The 21,386-nt window shown below is 44.6% G+C and overlaps 1 protein-coding gene across 1 annotated transcript in view; it reads left to right on the forward strand.

Moving 5' to 3' along the window:
- The first annotated feature begins 2,075 nt into the window (after window positions 1–2,075).
- LOC117507765 (serpin B6-like) overlaps window positions 2,076–21,386 on the forward strand; it is a 175,328-nt gene continuing 156,017 nt past the window's right edge. The window contains 2 exon segments of the mRNA XM_034167594.1: window positions 2,076–2,113; window positions 9,820–9,994. Coding sequence (XP_034023485.1) covers window positions 9,824–9,994 — 171 coding nt within the window. The 5' untranslated portion in view covers window positions 2,076–2,113; window positions 9,820–9,823.

The raw sequence follows: 21,386 nt of genomic DNA on the forward strand, positions 1-21,386 counted from the left end.
TTAACTTTTCGGTTCATGGATTAGCGGTTATCGAAGCTAACTTTTTGGTTAGCTGTGCCCACCACTGGTCCTAGGTCATACCTGGTGGACATTGAGGGGACCTTGTACAGGCATAACAGGGTGGATCTGAGACCAGCTGAAAGTGCAATGTCAAAGATACCACAAGAGGGACACGTCAGTGAGCAGGACAACTTATCTCAGGCAGAGAAAGAAAATGACAAGCAAAATGATATTGTTAATCAGTCGAGGTGGGCGATGCCGGGAATTTTGGTATTGATCTGATACCAAGTAAATACAGGCCCAGTATCGCCGATATCGCTACTTTCATATTTAAGCTTCATAGATCCAAAGGATCCAAAAGACCTAGGATAGAATTTCGCCAAACATTGTACGTGACAACAAAATACTTTATTATCACAATCAGCATTTTTGTTTAAAAAAATATCACTCAACACAACTTAAAACAAAATCTCCTGTGGTAGAGGGCTGACAAACCACAATACAAGGGTGTGCTGCTCCGTGTTGTGTGACACAGCGCAGCGCTGCTCTTACAGACAGAGAGTAGACTTTGATGAATCTGGGTGCGCAGCAGTTAGTGTGTGCAGGAGAGAACAAGCTTGAGTATTGATCTTTTTACTCAATGATCGTTCAATATCAATACCAGCGTTTGTATTGATATTATTGATATTAGGATCGATCCACTCACCTCCAGTAATCAGGAAGAGCAGCCCAAACAGCCTGAGGCCGATTTCCCTGACACAATGCAGTACTGGACCAGCAGGGAAGGCTGGTGAAGGTTCCAAAAAACTTAATTTATAAAATAAATTACACAGTGGTTATACAAATGCACTAATGAGTTGTAGTTGATTGTGTAGGCACGCTGGGTGTGTTGGAGTTTATTTAGTAACTAATGACTTGCAGTTGAGTTGCTTAGATATGTTTTATGTGATTAACTACAGGTTTATGCGGTGTGCTTATTTGTGTAACTATAGAGGGTTTTCATGTGACGTATCGGTCACGTCATTTTGTATCCCGCGGCCATTCTGGATTATGACGCGGTGGCCGCTGTGTTACGCTACGTGCATTTGGCGAACACTTGCAGAAGCTTCAACGTCGGTGTGAAGAAGCCTCACGGCACCGTGGTGCTGAGAGAGATCCGCCGCTACCAGAAATCCACTGCTCCCAGAATTTTATCTTATTTTATTCGGCAATAAAATGATATAAGAATACATAAAAATACCGCTGAGGATAACACAAGAACGCTTCCAATACGGATGCTTATTTACATTGTGGTCCTCGGGCACCGAGCTGCTGATGCGCAAGCTGCCCTTCTAGCACCTGGTGAGAGAAATCGCTCAGGACTTCAAGACGACCTCCGCTTTCAGAGCTCCACTGTGATGCTCTGCAGGATGCCGGCGAGGCTGACCTGGTCGCCAGCTTCCTAGTTCACAATATCGCAGTGTGACACTGTCGGCCAGTTCGTTACATCACCACTAAATTCACTATCTGGTACAAGATACGGATCCACTGAATCAACTGCTATACATCTATCACGATAAATAGCTTTACCTCGAGGATTTAAAGCATCGTAATAACCGTACATTCTCTCCATTTTTCTATCATGCGTCAGCCTCCTTGTAATCCATAATGGAAGACGGCACCTGTCCTGCAGCAAATTGGTCACGTGATTGAAAACCCTCTATAAAAGGGGAGATGTTACGGGACACCCCTTCTATGTTTTATAAATGGTGTGCTCCAAGAGTAGAAGAGCACATGCGAGGACATACCTGGCAGTGCAGTCTGTATGCTACAGGGTTTGTTATTAATACATGCTTGGGAACAGCTCTCCCCCTCTGTCTTACTTATGCAAATGCAGACAGATAGCGGCTGCCTGGCAAGAGCTCTCAGGCTGCGTCCGCCATCTGGTGGATTAAATAGAAATCGATGGTCAGAGCCAGTTAGGAACCTTTCGGCTGCAGTCGTGTGACAGTGCGGAGGTGTAGTTGCCAGAGGTGTTTGGGCGTGTCGACCATCAACTCTCCAGTGGCAGAAACTAAAGTCTCCCTGTGTCGACAAAAAAGTCCTCCGAAAGACAACAGTCAGCTCGGTGTCTGTAAGTAATTGAGCACTGCTTCGTTAGTCTTTTGTTACTTGTGTTAATAATGATGAGTCGTTGTTGCAGTAGTTTATTTCAACACAATCAGTTTGGATAAAGTTTCTTTCTGATGTTTTCATGTTGTTGCTTCTCTTCTTTGATTAAATAGTGTCAAATTACTTAATTCGCTCCACTTCCAAGAAAGTGTACTTCGTGGTGCGTGGCTTTTGAATGGAGCTGGGGGTAATAAAATTAATTTAAATAAGTAGAAGGTCCAGAGTTTGAGGCTACTTGTGCCCCATTCTCACTGCACATCTGGAGTTGTGTAGGGCAGAACATCTGGTGTCCAACTCGAAAGATCACAATAACAACCACAGATCAATAATAGATCTGCTGTAGTCAATCTGAGTCAAAAGAAATTAGTTTGAGATGAATAAACACAATAGGAGCAAGACTGGGTGCGTGTGTGTGACTGAGAGGGAGTCCGGTGGAATAGTGCAGCTACAAGGAGTAGAGGTGGTGAAAGTGGATGAGTTTAAATACTTTGGGTCAACTGTCTAAAGTAATGGAGAGTGTGGTAGAGAGATGAAGAAGCAAGTGCAGGCAGGGTGGAGAAAGGTGGCAGGAGTGAAGGGGAAAGTTTACAAGACAGTAGTGAGACCAGCTATGTTGTACGGCTTAAAGACGATGCTAACAAAAAGACAGGAGACAGAGCTGGAGGTGTTGAAATTCTCTTTGGGAATGGTGTGGATGGACAGGATTAGAAAAGAACACATCAGAGGGATGGCTCAAGTCAGACCGTTTGGAGACAAAGTCAGAGAGGCGAGATTGAGATGGTTTGGACATGCGCAGAAGAGGGACACAGGGTATATAGGGAGAAGGATGCTGAGGATGGAGTCACCTGGCAGGTGGAGAACAGGGAGGCCAAAGAGGAGGTTTATGGATGTGCTGAGGGGGGACATGCAGGTGGTTGGTGTGATAGAGAAAGTTAGAGGACAGAATGAGATGGGAACAGTTGATCTGCTGTGGCGACCCCTAATGGGAGCAGCCGAAAGAGGAGGAAGGCGGCAGCTATGGCTGACTGTACAAAAGATAAACATGAAGCCTTTGGTTTGGTTGTACATCATGAATCCCTTAATTTATGTTGTGAATGGCAAAGGGAGCTTTATTCCTTTATGTTACCCACAATGTTGGCATTGCTTCAACCTTACCTGTCAGTTTTCTTTGTCTCAGTTGTCCTTTAAAAAAAAAATCCTCAAATTTAAGCCTCAGCCTTTGTCCTGTTGATCAACTGTAAATCTGTATGGCTTCTTATGCCTTTTCCTTGGTCAAAGGCCTTCTTGGCTGTAGTGATACGGTGCTCTTGTTGGGAAAGTGAAGTACAAGGACCCACGTCAGGGGGCGTGAATGAACGGCCAATAGGATGTCCGAATAAATAATTTATTCTGCATATGTGCACAAACAACCAAATATGCTTTTAGTCTGTCAATCCCAAAACACAGTGACGTTTGGGCAGGCCCGAGGGTAGGAGACGCCTAACCAGAGAAGAGCCGGGACCCACGATGTTCCACCACCAACGGAGACCTGCAATACGCCGGAGCCGCCAAGTCCCGAGTCCCCAGGTGGCCACCGCTTCCAGCTGTCAGATCTGGTACTGCTGGCAGGAACAGACACAGGTTAAATGTGGGTGTGGGTACACCCAGCAAACAGTCAACAAAAAACACAGTTCCTCTCCTGAGGGAAAAATCCACCACTCCCAGAGAGCAGGAAAAACTGAGAACGTGCAGTACCAATAGTTATACTTAGAATAAGAAAAGTGAGGAGTGGAAACGCTAGCTCCCCCAAATCTCCACAAACCCAGCTCCAAGCTGCAAGTATACTAAAGGTTACGACTGCAAAGATTTCAGTAGCAATGAATGTGCGAACGGCACAAAGCGGCTGAGTAGGTTTACCTATAGGGTAAGCTGATAACTCGGCAGAGTGTGATGTCTCTCCCAGGCTTTTATAGATGGTGATGAAGATGATGATTATGTGTGACAGCTGTCAGCTCCGTGCACCTGGTCGACTCCTCCGACAACTGTGCCCTCTGGTGCCTGAAACCCGACAACAGTCAGGGCGCCCTCTGGTGGTGAGCCAGCAGTACCTCCTCTTCGGGCGGCCCACACAACAGGATCCCCCTCTCAACGGTCGCGTCCTGGCACCCGACCCGGCTTGTCGGGGTGACGCTGGTAGAGGTCAGCCAGGAGGACGGGATCCAAGATGAAGCTCCTCTTCACCCAGGAGCGCTCTTATGGTCCGTAACCCTCCCAGTCCACCAGATACTGGAAACCCTGACCCTTCCGACAGACGTCCAGAAGTTTCCGTACTGTCCAGGCCGGCTCTCCGTCAATGATGCGGGCAGGAGGCAGCACTGGTCCGGGGGGGCAGAGGTCCGAGGTGTGGTGTGGTTTGATCTTTGACACATGGAAGACCGGATGGATCCGCAGTGAAGCTGGGAGTCTAAGCTTCACTGTGGTGGGACTGATGATCTTGATGATGGGGAATGGTCCAATGAACCGGTCTGTGAGTTTGGGTGAGTCCGTCTGCAGAGGGATGTTCTTGGACGAAAGCCACACCTCCTGCCCGAGCGGGTAAGCTGGGGCCGGGGCTCGCCGGCGATCTGCATGGCTCTTCACCCGCGTCCAGGCCTTCAGGAGAGCAGAGCAGGCTGTCTTCCACACCCGACGGCATCTCCTGAGATGGGCCTGGACCGAGGGGACCTCGACCTCTCCCTCCACGGCTGGAAACAATGGGGGCTGGTACCCCAGGCAGACTTCAAAGGGGGAGAGGCCGGTCACTGACGAGATCTGACTATTATGGGCGTACTCGATCCAGGCCAGATGTTGACTCCAGGCCGTCGGGTGCGCGGATGTAACTACACACCTCAGGGCCTGTTCCAGATCTCGATTTGCCCGCTTTGCTTGGCCGTTGGTCTGGGGGTGGTACCCGGATGACAGGCTCGCAGTGGCCCCCAGTTCCCTACAGAAACTCCTCCAGACTTGCGAAGAGAACTGGGGACCACGATCCGAGATGATATCAGTTGGGATACCATGCAGACGCACGACGTGGTGGATCAGGAGGTCTGCGGTCTCCTGGGCCGTCGGGAGCTTCGGGAGGAAAACCGGTCCACTGTCGTCAGGATGGTGGTCATTCCCTGGGACGCAGGAAGGCCCGTGACGAAGTCCAGGCCGATGTGGGACCAGGGGTGACGAGGCACTGGAAGCGGCTGGAGGAGTCCTTTTTCGGGTTGGTGATCAGCCTTGCCCCTGGCACAAGTTGTACAGGCCCGGACGTAATCCTGGGTGTCGGCTTCAACTGACGCCCACCAGAACTGCTACCGGACCACTGCCACAGTTCTGTGCACCCCTAGATGGCAGGAGAGCTTGGAATCGCGACAGAAGTCCAAAACTGCAGTCCGTGCATCTGGTGGGACGTACAGCCGGTTTGGTGGTCCACCACCGGGATCTGGATGTCGGGTCAGGGCCTCCCTGACCACTTCCTCAACGTCCCACGTGATGGTGGCGATGATAGTGGACTCCGGCAAGATGGTATCAGGTGGATCCAACAGCTTAGGTCCAACTTCATCTTCGTGCACCCAGGACAGTGCGTCAGACCTCTGTTTCTTAGTCCCGGGGCGGTAGGTGATCTTGAAGTTGAACCAACTGAAAAACAGTGACCAACGGGCTTGCCTGGGGTTCAGACGCTTGGCGGTCTGGATGTATTCCAGATGCCGATGGTCAGTGAGAACAGTAAATGGGACCACAGCTCCCTCCAGCAGGTGTCTCCACTCCTCAAGGGCCTCTTTCACCGCCAGGAGTTCCCGATTGCCAACGTCGTAGTTCCATTCTGCGGGGGTTAACCTGCGGGAGAAGTAGGCACATGGGTGGAGAACCTTGTCGGACTCCCTGCTCTGTGACAGCACGGCTCCTATCCCTGAGTCAGAGGCATCCACTTCAACTATGAACTGGCGGTTAGGATCGGGCTGCACCAGAACTGGTGCAGTCGAAAACCGTTTTTTCAACTCCCTAAACGTGGCTTTGCACCGATCCGACCAGGTGAAGGGGACTTTTGTGGAGGTCAGGGCAGTAAGGGGACCAACAACCTGGCTATAGCCCTTAATAAACTTCCTGCAGAAATTTGCGAAGCCGAGGAACTGTTGCAGCTTCCTACGGCTTGCCGGTTGGGGCCAATCTCTCACTGCTGCTACCTTAGCCGGATCGGGTGCAACGGAGTTGGAGGAGATGATGAACCCCAGGAAGGACAAAGAAGTACGGTGGAACTCGCACTTCTCACCCTTCACAAACAGCCGGTTCTCCAATAACCGCTGCAGGACCTGACGTACATGCTTAACATGGGTCTCAGGGTCCGGGGAGAAGATGAGGATATCGTCTAGATATACGAAGACGAATCGGTGCAGGAAATCCCGCAAGACATCATTAACCAAGGCTTGGAACGTCGTGGGGGCATTAGTGAAGCCGAACGGCATGACCAGGTACTCAGAGTGACCTAAAGGGGTGTCAAATGCCGTCTTCCATTCGTCTCCCTTCCGGATCCGAACCAGGTGATAAGCGTTACGAAGGTCCAATTTGGTGAATATTTTGGCTCCATGCAGGGGCGTGAACACTGAATCCAATAGAGGCAACGGGTATCGGTTGCGAAGCACGATCTTGTTCAGCCCTCTATAATCAATGCATGGACGGAGTCCGCCGTCCTCCTTGCCCACAAAAAAGAAACCTGCACCCAACGGGGAGGAAGAATTCCAGATTAGCCCGGCAGCTAAAGAGTCCCGGATGTAGGTCTCCATTGATACTCAGCCGGCACCGTTGTAAGATTGGGGGGGACTCGGACCTCCTCTTTAGCAGCCTCACCGGGTGGTACCGAGGATCTTAAACACTCTCTGTGGCAGGTTTCACTCCATTGAGCCACAACCCCAGACGGCCAATTGATCCGGGGATTGTGCTTAACCATCCATGGAAAACCCAAAATAATCCTGGAGGTAGAAGGTGTCACATAAAACACAATCTCCTCCCTGTGATTACCAGAGACAACCAAGGTTAAAGGCTGTGTCTGGTGTGTGATTACTGGGAGGAGAGTGCCATCTAGTGCCCGCATCTTCAATGGTGAAGGAACGGCCACCAGAGGGAGCCCTACCTCCTTAGCCCATCTACTGTCCAGTAGATTCCCTTCTGACCCTGTGTCAATCAGTGCTGGTGCAGAAAGGGTTAAATCCCCACTGAGGATTGTGACTGGGAGTCGTGCGCATTTGCGTGGGACACCCGTGTGGTTTGTATGACTCACTCTTAACCCAGTTTCTAAGATTGAGTCTTGTTGTTTGACCGCCTGGGGCCCCTTATTCTGCGCATGCTCATTCGAGCTGCAGAAAACACACTCTCCATGTGCCAGACTCCTTTGTTTCTCCTTTGTCATTTTGGCCCTGCTTGTTTCCATAGCAATGTCAGCAGGGGGAGCTGGTGTCACGTGGAGAGCCCTGGCCTTGGAGCGGGGAGAGGGCGGGGCTGCTTCGGACCTGGAAGGGGGAGGGACGACGCGCACCTGGCCACGTCCTTTGTCTCGCTCCCGTCGGTGTTCTTGTAACCGATTTGTCTAATCGTACAACCAGATCTATCAGCCCTTCTAAATCCCACAGTTGATCTTTACACACCAGGTGCTCCTTTAGGGCCGGAGACAGCCCCTTTACAAAGGCGGCGCGGAGTGCCACTGAATTCCAGCTGGCCCTCGCTGCCGCAACGCGGAAGGCGACTGCATATTTGCTGCACTATGGCGCCCCTGTCGGATTGACAGTAGCACATTTGAAGCGGAATTGCCTCTGTTAGGATGATCAAACACCTGTCGAAACTCCCTGATAAACCCAGTGTACGTCGACAGGAGCCATGAGTTCTGCTCCCAGAACGCCGCAGCCCAGGCACGTGCCTTGCCCCGAAGCAAATTAATCACATAAGCCACCCGGCTGTGGTCTGACATGTACATCACTGGGCGTTGTGAAAAAACGAGCGTGCACTGCATCAAGAAGTCTTTGCACGTTTCAACACAACCCCCGTACGGTTCCGGGGGGCTGATGTAAGCTTCGGATGACGGGGGGGGGAGACCTTTGAACTACCACTGGATTTTCAATATGTAGCGACAGTTCCGCAGGAGGAGTGGCTGCAGCCGCACCTGATGCGCACGCCTCCACCTGAGCGGTGAGAGCCTCCATCCTACGGGTGAGGTGAATATCCTGCTCGGTCAGTAGATCCGACCGAGCAATAAGGTTGGTGAGTATGTGCTGCAGCTCACCCAACTCACCTCCTGGTGGAGCCTGCGCACCTTGCATTTCCATTGGTGGTTCAACTGGTGGAAAACGCCCCTTGGAGTCCATGACGTGGCCGAGTTATCCTGTTGGGAAAGTGAAGTACACGGACCCACGTCAGGGGGCGTGAATGAACGGCCAATAGGATGTCCGAATAAATAACAATTTATTCTGCAAATGTGCATAAACAACCAAATATGCTTTTAGTCTGTCAATCCCAAAACACAGTGACGCGTGGGCAGGCCCGAGGGTAGGAGACGCCTAACCAGAGAAGAGCCGGGACCCACGATGTTCCACAGCCAACGGAGACCTGCAATACGCCGGAGCCGCCAAGTCCCGAGTCCCCAGGTGGCCACCGCTTCCGGCTGTCAGATCCGGTACTGCTGGCAGGAACAGACACAGGTTAAATATGGGTGTGGGTACACCCAGCAAACAGTCAGCAAAAAACACAGTTCCTCTCCTGAGGGAAAAATCCACCACTCCCAGAGAGCAGGAAAAACTGAGAACATGCAGTACCAATAGTTATACTTAGAATAAGAAAAGTGAGGAGCGGAAACGCCAGCTCCTCCAAATCTCCACAAACCCAGCTCCAAGCTGCAAGTATACTAAAGGTTACGACTGCAAAAATTTCAGTAGCAATGAATGTGTGAACGGCACAAAGTGGCTGAGTAGGTTTACCTATAGGGTAAGCTGATAACTCGGCACAGTGTAATGTCTCTCCCAGGCTTTTATAGATGGTGATGAAGATGATGATGATGTGTGAGAGCTGTCAGCTCTGTGCACCTGGTGGACTCCTCCGACAACTGTGCCCTCTGGTGCCTGAAACCTGACAACAGGCAGGGCGCCCTCTGGTGGTGAGCCAGCAGTACCTCCTCTTCAGGCGGCCCACACAGCAGCTCTTTTAAAGTTGGATGACTCTAAATCTTTCATCAGATCATTAGTTTTGATTTAGAGCTTCTTTTTGGACAAAGCTCATTAATTCCTTGGTGTTAATTTGGATCCTGTCCTCCTTAACATGTAAAGTCTGTATGGTGCGAGACTTATATTTTTGTCAAATGAATGGTGGTACTTTTTTCCAAAGTGGCTCTTCAGGAAAAACTGGATAAAACATTGCTCTGGATGCCTCTCCTTCATTCTTGAGACCCCTCCCTCTGCAAGAAGGCACTTGCTTCTTCTGTCGCAGGGCCGTCCAAATCTGCTCCTGGGGGGCGTTTGCCCTGTATGTTTTTTTACTCTCCATGCTCCACCCACAGCTCATTAACTCTGACCAATAATTTATTTATGCAGGTTTTCAGTATTGAACTTTTTTTTGTGTTGTTTTCCCAGCTGTATGATGAAGCTGCTTGTTAAAATGGAATGTTCTGTCTTCTTTTTTAAGCATCATGGAAACTTCAGTATCCAAAGCCAACACTGCCTTTTCCCTGGCTTTGTTCAAAAAGCTGAGCAAGGACAACGAATCCGAAAATGTATTTTTCTCCCCCTTTAGCATCTCTTCAGCTCTGTCCATGGTGTTGCTGGGAGCCCGTGGTAACACCGCCACACAGATGTCACAGGTACGGTACACGTGACAAATGTACATGTACACACCAGAGGTGGGACAAAGTCAGCATCAAGTCACTTTCAAGTCATGAATCAGCAAGTCCCAAGTCAAGTCTCAAGACATAATGACCACCAGTTGTTTGCAAGCTGACTTGAGACTTGACGATTCATGACTTGAGAATGACTTGACGGTGACTTTGTCCCACCTCTGGTACACACATTAACCCTGTTGTAAGAAGGTTAATCTCTCTTAACATTAGAGTTGCAGTTTGCTAGTGTAGCAAGTATGGATAATACTGCCAGAGAAAGAAAGTTTTGTCAATTTGGTGTCATGATAATGGGCCAGATTCAGCCTGGGAGGTGCACTGCAGTATAATGAAGCAAGGACAAGAGTATTTTTTTATGTGGCTGTTGCCTTTTTATTGTGCAAAAGGTGATATTTACAATATATACAATTCTGCAGAAAATAAGTATCTCAAAGACATTGAGAAGTTTCAGGGAAAAAAAAATATAGAAAACTGTTACCCGGGGTTTTACACAAGTTTAACCACTGTTTATGTTACCAAAGAGAGAAAACTGACCCACCTTTCGTCAAAAAAGTGACAGCTGCCAATCAAAATCGACTACGTCACTAAGCCCCGCCCCCTATATGACGTCATAGCCAATCAGAATTGATGATGTCACTATGTCCCGCCCCTAAGCCCCTCCCCTAGTCCCGCCTCCAAGCCCCGCCCCTTATGACGTCACAGCCAATCATAATCGATGATGTCACTATGCCCCGCCCTAAGCCCCGCCCCTGGTCCCACATCCAAGCCCCCGCCCCTTATGACGTCACATCCAATCAGAGTCGATGACGTCAGTATGTCCCGCCCCTAAGCCCCGCCCCGGCTCCTCCCCTAGTTCCGCCCCTGGCTCCTCCCCTAGCCCCACCCCCCCAAGCTCCTCCCCTAACCCCGGCCAAGCACCGCCTCCAAGCCATACCTCCCCTCCCACCCAGGGTCTAATATTTTAATGTCATTTTATTTCATGAATTAAAGAATGATTAAAAATACCTAGATCTTTTTAATGTATTAAAGAATTAACTAATTCTGAAATAATTAAACATAAATCAGTGTCTATTATTTAATGCCCCTTTAATATTTTTAATTCTTAAATTATTACGTTTCCTTTTCTGTTTTTTAATTCGTAAATTAAAGAAGGGAAACAAATAGCCGTCTCTCGGCTGTAAGTCTTTGCAGCAAGACGGTCAAATACCCAAGCATAGAGCCGCTCGCGGAAACACGGCTGTAAAACCTGTTGCAGACGCTAACTGTGTCTGTGTGAGTGCGTGTGTGTGTGTGTGCGTGTGTGTGTGTGTGGCGGGACACCCGCTGAGCGGAGATGCTGCCCCGAGGTGATGAACCCGAAGAACAATAAACAATGCTCCTTATCACTCACGCCAGATGTTTTCTTTTAAGATATTAGCCGATCGATCATGGGGCGCGGGACACCCGCTGATCGGAGATGCTGCCCAGAGGTGATGAAGGCGGAAAAAAAACAGTTTCTTCTCCGTCACTCCCGGCAGGGTGGCTGGGTGTCAGGCCAGATGGTATTTTTAGAGCAAAAGGTGCCAGTAAGTGTTTTTCACAAAAAACCTCGTTTGAAAAACAATTTACCCTTTTCAACAATATTATAGGAAAGAACACAGGCTGTATAAGGTTTAGAATATATGCTTTATTACATTCATTAAAGTCACACACAGAGAAAAAAGCAATTGTTCATGTTTATTAAACACAGCATACGTGAAGGAAAACATTAAGAAAAAAGTATTTGGTCCACTTACATGAAGAAAAAAGTATACGTTCATGTTTATTAAACACAACATACGTGAAGGAAAACATTAAGAAAAAAGTACTTGTTCCAGTTACCTGAAGAAAAAAGTATACGTTCATGTTTATTAAACACAACATACGTGAAGGAAAACATTAAGAAAAAAGGTATTTGTTCCAGTTACCTGAAGAAAAAAGCATATGTTCATGGTTATTAAACACAAATTTGGTCCACTTACATGAAGAAAAAAGTATACGTTCATGTTTATTAAACACAGCATACGTGAAGGAAAACATTAAGAAAAAAGGTATTTGTTCCAGTTACCTGAAGAAAAAAGCATATGTTCATGGTTATTAAACACAAATTTGGTCCACTTACATGAAGAAAAAAGCATACGTCCATGTTTATTAAAGGGTAACCATCAGGCTGTCGCGGTAAATTAGCTGATAGATGATTATTATGTCTCCAGCTGCGTATAATAAACTCAAGTCTGCTCAAAGCCACTTTTTTAAGGCAACAAGTTCGCATATTTTTTTGTAAAGTCAACTTATTATATTTTACACATTTTGGGATTCAAACATCAAATCCTTATCTCAACACTTCACGGTAACGTTCACATGCCAGCAGCTTGGATGTTAAGTCCTAAATCTAAACATTTTCTTTGCTCACTTGTATCACTGCAAGTTCCTGCTTTACCACCTCATTCTGACCAAGAAACATCTGAAGTGGGTCAAAAAATAACTGAAACTGTTCTTGAAAGCAGCTTTCTCCTGGTTAGTTTTTAATACACCCTGAAGACATCAAGATTCAGCGATCACATTTCTTGGGAGACTTTCCAAAAGGGAGACATCTATTGTTTTAATATGAAAATCAGCCGTCAGCATTTTATGTCAAGTGTTCCCTGAAAATCACAGATAACTGAATGACAGAGAACTGAAGCAACAACTTTGAAGTTTCAAATAAAACAGGGTTCATCAGCATTTTCTGGTTTATCAGAATCTGAATCAGAACAGCTTTTAATGGCCAAGTATCCACAGAATACATGGAATTTGACTTTGGTTTGAGCCGCACTCTCTCTGTACACTGTAAATGCATGCTAACATACAAACGAATTAAGTTAACCAGACTCAGTTTTCAAGCTGTAGCTTCAAGAAAATTAAGTTGACCTGAATATGATGAATGAACAAAACTATTTTGAGAATTAAGCCGTCACTTGCTGGATGCTCACAGTAAATACATTACTGTAATTTATTTTTTTCAGTACAGCAAAATAAACAAGTTACTGTAATCTAGATTTTAAGTGTATTTGAGTACTGCACACTCGCAATAATTAAGGTAATCAAATCTGCTTCAAGACAACATAAATTACTTTGTAAGGGAGCAAGTTTGCATTTTTAGTAAAGTCAACTTATTATTTTTTACAGTGTAAGGCATGTAGAAATACCCTAAACAGCGAATAATCCGCAGTAAAAATTGTACGTGTTTTTAAAAACCGCTTGTAATTATGAACAAACTAGTTTAGCTAACAACTGCTACAGAAAGGTGAACATTTATTAAAATGAATCTGAAATACACGAGTTGACCAACATCAGGAGGGTAAGAGTTCTAATGTTAAAACTCGCTGTTGTTACTCCGCTGTTTTATGATTTGTAAAAAGCTGCACCAGGCACTTGAAAATTGCACATTTCCGACCAATTCTGTCAAAAAACATTAACAGCCTGGGAGCCGACACACTGCTGTCAGTGTGACAAGAGGAAAGTGTGTCATGTAGAATCTGTGCATTTGTTCAGAGCGTATAATTATAAATCTCAAGTCGTTTTAACGTGGATAAAGATTTAAATGCGGTTGTTTTGCAGAAGTTCCACTGAAAACACACAGAAGCTGTAATTTTTACAATTCACACGCCGTATCTTTGATAGAAACAGTCGGTGGTCATTTATTGAGAAATCTAACTGGCGGAGGGTTTTACGCTTTAAACGCTTATTTGGTTGTGAAAAGCTCCACAAAAACTTATACTTTTCGAGCTGATGCTGACTGTTTGCATACATTTTTGGCTGAGTGGGGAAACGTCTGACATTATATAGCCAATATGTTTTTTTTCTTACTTTACGGACCTTTAAAAACTTTAGTCATATTACTAAATCACTGTTTTTCTTTTTTTCTTACCTCATGAAGGCGACTCTCTCTCCGGCTCCCCGTGTCGTCTAATAACCCTCTGGGCTTAATTTGTGTTCTTCTTCTCGTTAAACCAGAATAAACTTTTTATGCATCGCAATTATTCTCTGTCAAAAACATTCATTAATACCAGTCCAAAATATCCTCGAACCTCCGGGCATCTTGCAGGAGCGACGGTCACGTCTCGCCACAAACTGAAAGAAAAGATGCGACTTATTAAATATTTAGCCTACACTTTAAAAAAAAAACGTCATGATGTGATTTTTTTCTTCTTACCGTGTAACACGAGTCCGTCCCCGCGGCGCCCTGTTGACGGTTCGACAGACCTCCGTCGGTTATAACACACCAGCTCCGCGTTATTAACCTGTATTTTTAATATAAATGAGATTTCAGAGGGTTTACTATCTCTGCTGCTGTGTCTGGGGGAAAAAACTTGATTAAACAGCGTTAAATAAACTCCTAACAGAATATCCACAAACTGTAACACAGACCATACTTATTAATGAAATATTTACACTTTAAAAAGTTATGAGCTGATTTTCTTACGTCATAAAGGAGAGTCTGTCCCTGGTGCGTCGTGTCGTCTAAATGATCCTCTGGGGTTAATTTGTCAGGCCGAATTCTTCTGCTCCATCAGAATAAACTTTTCTCACCGTGGTGCTCTATATCTAACAAAAAAACATCATTTAAAAAAATGTTTTTACCGCCGAGGATCTTTTTTTTAAAAAAAAACAGAAGCATTTCTATCAAAAGATTACTTAAATCACTTGCCGTGAAAGACTTTCGCACTCTGAAGAAAAAGAAAACTTCATCCCGAGAGAATGAATGTCTGCTCCGGTCAGCGGCTGGAATGAAGGAAAAACACTGCAGCAGGAGGCGGGACAGGAAAACTGGACCAGCCTCCAAAACAAGCTCATTACCCACAGGTATCAGGTTTTATGGTGGACCCAAAAAACACACGTAATCATCGATCAGGGGATTTAGCCTGACACCTTGGACCGAGGGACACAGCAGAACCTCAAAAATATTGCTTCAAACGGGACCTGTGACGCTGGCCCGGTTTGTCAAAAGAGGTGCGACCTTTTGCGCTAAACACCCCAAATACACACACACAGGCACACACTTTTAAGAGCAAATATCCCCAGACCCGCGCGTGTAGTGGTCCCATACTATGAAAAAAAGTGGATGGATAGCAAAGTCATGACGGATAATACAGAAATAGTGGACCTTATAATAGTTGCACTAAAAGAATAAAACGCTACTCACAGGAGAATTAGTTTTCCCGGCTTCAGCCTGTCTTATTTCAGACATGTCAGAAACCACATGAACAAAACATCTACATATCTTTAACACCAAAGAGATTTAAATATATCCGTACATACATATGTACATACTCATATTTTTTCCCATTTCTATTTCCATGTTTCCGTTTTGTGAATATTTACAAATAAAATAAAGGTCACTGCGTGTATTAAATATATATCAGCGCCACCGGGGCGTCATACCAAGATGTGCTGTCTTTATACACAGAAAATACTATCGCAAACCATGATCTGGTTTCTGATTTTGTGAAAAGATATCGTAATTGCCTTAAGAAAAGGGGTAATACCTCCTGTATCCAGCTACAAGGACCTTCGCACACTTTTAAATGCTGTGACAGCTTGTGTTAACCTTTGATCCTAATTTTTTTTTTATGTTTTTTCACGTGAAAATGTAACCCCTGTCTTGGGACAACCTCCCGATCATACCTTTTAAAGTTTTATCACGTTTGCACGCTTTAAAACATTGTTATTAAGTACAGAAAGAAGTGTTAATCTTTGATCCTAAATTTTTTAAATGTTTTTTTTTCACCTGAAAATGGGTTGGATGTGTGAGAGCGGCCTTCCGATCATACCTTTAAAGTTTTACCGCGTTTGGATAATTTAAAATGTCGTTATTAAGCGCAGAAAGAAGCGTTGACCTTTGACCTTGAATTTTTTATGCGCGTTTTTTTGTGAAAAAATGCTTCTGGTGTGTTGAGAACGCTCTCCCAATCATACCTTTAAAGTTTTACCGCGTGTGGACGCGTTTAAAAATTGTCACGGCTCGTGTTAATCTTTGATCCTAAAATTTTTTAATGTTTTTTTTGCCTGAAAATGGACCGGATGTGTTGAGAGCGGCCTCCCGATCATACCTTTAAAGTTTTATCGCGTATGCACGCGTTTAAATATTGTCCCTCACATAAAACATGTTCAAGCTAAAATATCTAAAAATATTTCTAGTATCCTCAACAAAGCAAAAATATTTATTGAATTACAAAGCTCTACATATTTTATATCATTCACTTGTTTCGCCATATCTGAATTACTGTGTGGACGTTTGAGGCAACATTTACAAATCCTCACTTCGACCATTACCTTTATGATACCTTGTCAGTATTCATGACAGCCGATTAAGCAGTGTCTTTACTATAACCTTGATTAGCAATTTTAATGCGTATTCTTTATTCTATACAACATATAGCCTATTGAAATGATGTAGTTAACTAAGGTGCAGCAATACAAATTCTATGGAAAAAAAGAGACTTACATGATTAATTATAACATTTATTAAATAAGGGATTACTTTCATCAATCAGCAACTCCGTCACTACATAAACGGAAAGTTCACCCCTTAAAAGTCAAAATTCAGCCAAAAGAGGGGCACCTATTCTCGTTTTGAGCTTCTCACAAACCTTCATGCGCTGCGTCTCCTGGAACTCACCGTGGAAGAATATGAAGAGCTATTGTGGAATACTTTCGAGCAAAACTGCTGACAAAGATGTTCAGATGGTTCTCGCAGGATGCTAAGGTGACACTCCATGTGGTCCGGCTGTTGATGGTCTATTTCAGAGAGCCCACGGACCTGTTGGAGTCTGATGGGGAGTGATGGCCACCAAGGTAGATCTTTTTTCTGACCATGGAGACCCCATTGCGACCAGCCTGCAACACTAGTGAGAGTGACAGCGAGCAGAGGCCGTATTTCAATCGCAACTGGGTTGTGGACTTTGTGTAAATGGGGTGTTAACAAATTCCCTCCCACACATAAATGCGTGTGCAAACATTGGAAGTACATTCACCGATTCACAGGTGTAGCGTATTTTCAGAAAATAAACCACACCTTTTTATTTGTATTATCTGCTCTTTAATTTTTTTATTTTTTGTAAATTTTGTGCCCTGTACTTTTTGTCATCGGTATTTGTTCTTTCATTATTGGAGTTTTTGTATAGTGCCTCATATAAATTGTTATTATAATAATTAATATTAGTAATAATAAATGCTTGATTTTTTGGGGGGGCAGCACAGTGGATTAGTGGTTAGCAGAACCTTGCCTCACAGCAAGAAGGTCACAGATTGAGTCCCACCTGTGGAGTGTGTATGTTCTCCCCGTGTTTGCATGGGTTCCCTCTGGGTGATCCGGCTTCCTCCCACATCCAGACATGTAGGTTACGTAGATTGGAAACTTTAAATTGTTCGTAGGTGTTCGTGCGAATGTTAATGTGTGTGTCTGTCTATATATGGCCCTGCGACAGACTGGCGTCCTATCCAGGGTGCCCCCTGCCGCACGCCCTGTTACTGCTGGTATAGGCTCCACCCCCCAACGATCCCATCTTGGAGCCCCTAATTGGAGTAAGCGGTTGAAGACAAGTGAGTGATTTTCTTTTTTTTTTTTTTCCTTTTTTTGGTATACGAGTAAAAGTCGCACTGGAGTATAGGTTGCAGGACCTCCCAAACTAGTTTAAAAAAAAAAAGAGACTTGTAATCTGGAAACTATGGAACAAGTTTGCAAAAAGCGAAGGTGCCCATTTAAATTTACAGGTGTGTGTGTGTGTGTGTGTCTGCAAGCAGACACACACACATACACCAATCTTCCGTCAGCTGATAGGAGTCTTTGAAGCCTCCACTTCCACAGCCTCTCCCACTCAAACCCCCACTGGCTTCCGATTGTGTTTCTCTCCTTCTGAAGCTCCAGCCCATTTTTCAGACATCTTGATTTCCTGTTGGCCTTTTGCTGTGATTGCAGTGTGTTGTGTAGGTGAAGTTGTCAGTGATGTGTGGGTGAGGCGGCACTAATGTGCTTGTGATGTGGGTGCGGTGGTTGGGGGGCCCTTGGAACCCTTCCTCAGTTTGGGTTTCTGTGAACCTCTTGCTGTCTAAAGTAAAGCCCAACATTTCCACAGCATTATTTGTATCAGTCCAGTAATAGGTACAATATGTAACACAATGCTGCTGGTCCGAGAAAATAATAATAGGGCTGCAATTAAGTTATGTTCGATGTAAAATCATCTTTTTTTGTAAAATGTATGAATTGCCAAGAAAGCACCAAAAAACATATCATCAGCTGTCACAAAATCAAACCAGTTCAGTTAAAAAATGTTGAATACAGATAAAAGGAAAGTAATTTTTGAGAAAGCATAGCAGTACAAAGTTGACAAATTTTCCTTAATAAATTAGCCACATCATTTTTTTTCTGTTTGTAGACAGTTAATTGCTGAATTGTTCCAGCTCTAAAGTCCATACTGCTTTATTTTCATGTTCTTTTATTTGCACTGCTGTTAAAACTCAGCCTTTCCTTCAGTCGTTTCGGAACAAAGCAATGAAAGTCCTCATCTTAACGTTCTATAAAGATTATTGCTGCATTAGTCTTACAAAGAGGTCGCCCAAAATTCAACCATTTGTTGCACAGACGTACATGAAGCACTAGCTAATAGTCTGACCCCATTGTGACTCACAGCCATGGTAAGGTTTGCTTTAGCCCACCAGGAAATGGTAAAATCCATTGTGCTCCACCTGAAACATGTAAATAATCAAAAGAAATCCTTTTAGGAAAGCAAACAGTTTATACCTACTGAACTGCTGGGAGCCTTAACCTGAAACAGATGGAGTGGTGAGTATGGAGTTTGCATTTACAGCAAAGAACAGCAGCAGCAAATTAGTTATGATTTCAGAGTAACCAGAGAACACACAAATGCATTTTGTTCAGTTTAAGTAGTGCAAAGTGTAGCTACTGAAATTATTTTAATTGTTTTGCAGGACACTTTTGGTTTCAAGCCGCAAAACTCCCATTGGTTATCTTTCCTCTACTAATCCTAATTTCTTCTTAATCCAAAAGGAAATAAAGAATACAAAATTTGCCTGACAGATGGAGGTTTTTCTGCATGTTTGTGTGTGTGCGTGAGTAGTTTAGGGAGTAGATAATGATAATGATGTTCTCTCTCTTTGCGCCACACATATGAACAGAACATAGTCCTCTCTGTTGCAGACCATTTGAAACTGAGAGATGAAACATTTTCTTCAAGTCAAAACTTTAAACAGTCAAATGAGATCATAAACGGAAAAGGGTGAAAGAGAGGGCTAAACCTTTTCTACCCAGGAGAGGAAAGTAAGACACTGTGCTTTTCAGAAAATTCATGTGAAAGTGAGAGATGAAGGGAGGTGGAGGGTGTGAAACTAGTGTATGCTGCGCTAGTTTCACTCTGTGTGTGGAAAGGCAGAGGACAAAGGTTAAAAATGTTGTTTATGCTATATTTTTCTTGTGAAAAAACACTGAATCTCTATCAGCAGATGCTGACTTGGTGTTCTTACCTCACTGACCATGAAGTCAACGAAGTAGTGTACCACATACAAGATCAATTAATTGTTGCTTGTGTATTTGCTCAGCGGGTGGGTAAGGTTTATGTCTTAGTTTGTGGTGTGTTGGAGCAGCCACTACATGTATTATTTTGATGTGGTGCTCTATACATGACTTGAATTGAATTCATTGTCGATGTCAACAGCTTCCCGGAGCTGTATTAGAGGCAACGTTCATTCAGCGATTGCATGATTAAGTCACACATCTTTGCACTGTTCATTGATTCATTTAAATAGTTCCAGTTAGTACACCTTTAAAAGTGCAAAAGTTAAAAGGCTTAATTATCAGCACTAGATAATGTTTCAACCCCCCCCCCCACACACACACACATATACACATTTGTCGTCTGATCTGATTAATAATATACTGTTGCAAAGACATACACACACTCCTGTGCCTGCCTTGCAGCCCCATTCAGTTTCTCAGTTGGGCCGTGAAATTTCCCTAACTCTGTAAAAACTGCTGCATATTCAGTTCTGAAATTTTGGGTTCTGATAGATTCAGGCGAGGACCAGTCAACCTCTTATCTTTTACCATGTGGGCATGTTCCTACATGCACAATGACTGTAACATAAAATAAAGACATATAAACTTGACTTGTTGCTAATCGCAAGATCCTGGTGGCCTGGAAGATCACTGTTGATTGTGATATGTCATTTCTTTTTCCTGTGTTGCACAATCCAGTTGTAAACATCTATTAAAACCAAGATACAGTGATTTAACTATGTTGGACAGTTGAATAATATCAACATAAAAATGCAGTTTAAAATCAACACTGTAGTAATGACATCAGACATCAGTCTCTGGCCACATTCGCCAAGTGCCTTGAAGAATTATAGATCATTTATTAAAAAATACCAAGACTTTATTGATGTTCTGTTATAGAGAAATGATTGGCAAACATTTTGGTTTTGTTCCAGTGGAGCTTCTGTGCTGCCTCAGCTGCAACCTTGAAATGGCCAGATCTCAGTGGGTGGGTACACCTTTTCGTTTCTTCACCAACATGGTTAGCATACTGAGCCAGTGGCAGCTGCTGTGGCAGCCCAGTGTCTTCCTTCCAATGGTGTTCGATGTCACACCTGTCAGTGAGCATATTTTGAAGCTGAGGATTACACTCAAACATTCTCTTTGTGTTATGTTAGTTGTCTCAGTCTACGTTCCGTGATGCCTCAATGAGCGAGACTTTTTATGTGCAGCGCATTGTGTGGCAGCACCCTGACATTGGGGTGAATGTGAGGCATTATTGTAAAGTGCTTTGAGCATCTGATGCAGATGGAAAAGCGCTATATAAATGCAGTCCATTAACCATTTCTCATGGAATAATTCTGGAGACTTCTGCAGAACTGTGGGGTCTACAGAAGTGCCCATTTTGTGAGTTCTAACTACAGATTTTGTGGTTTCCTTGAGGGTTCACTTGAAGTCTTGTAGACTCCTGTGTGCTCAGTGCTCAAGATTAAATATGCCAAGGATTCAAGATTCTCTCTCTCAAATCTACAAGGAATCTGGCTAGACCACTTGCAAACATGGACTGAAATAGGTGATGCCAATGAATTGTGGGAGTTTTTCCTTGTTCAGATAGTGAAAGTTGCTGAGGATTGTACTGCAGTTGCTAGTGTCCACAGGAGAAGGTGTTTCATATCTGAGGGCACTCTGAATGTCACTCTGAGGGGTCATGGAAGCTGTAAAACAGGCTATGATTGCCCTGAGAGTAGATAGGGAGACATTTGTCAGAGGAATCTTAGATCAGGAGACTCATCTGTGGGCTACTGACTC

The sequence above is a fragment of the Thalassophryne amazonica genome, chromosome 1 (assembly GCF_902500255.1).
Source record: "Thalassophryne amazonica chromosome 1, fThaAma1.1, whole genome shotgun sequence".
NCBI classification, from domain to species: domain Eukaryota; kingdom Metazoa; phylum Chordata; class Actinopteri; order Batrachoidiformes; family Batrachoididae; genus Thalassophryne; species Thalassophryne amazonica.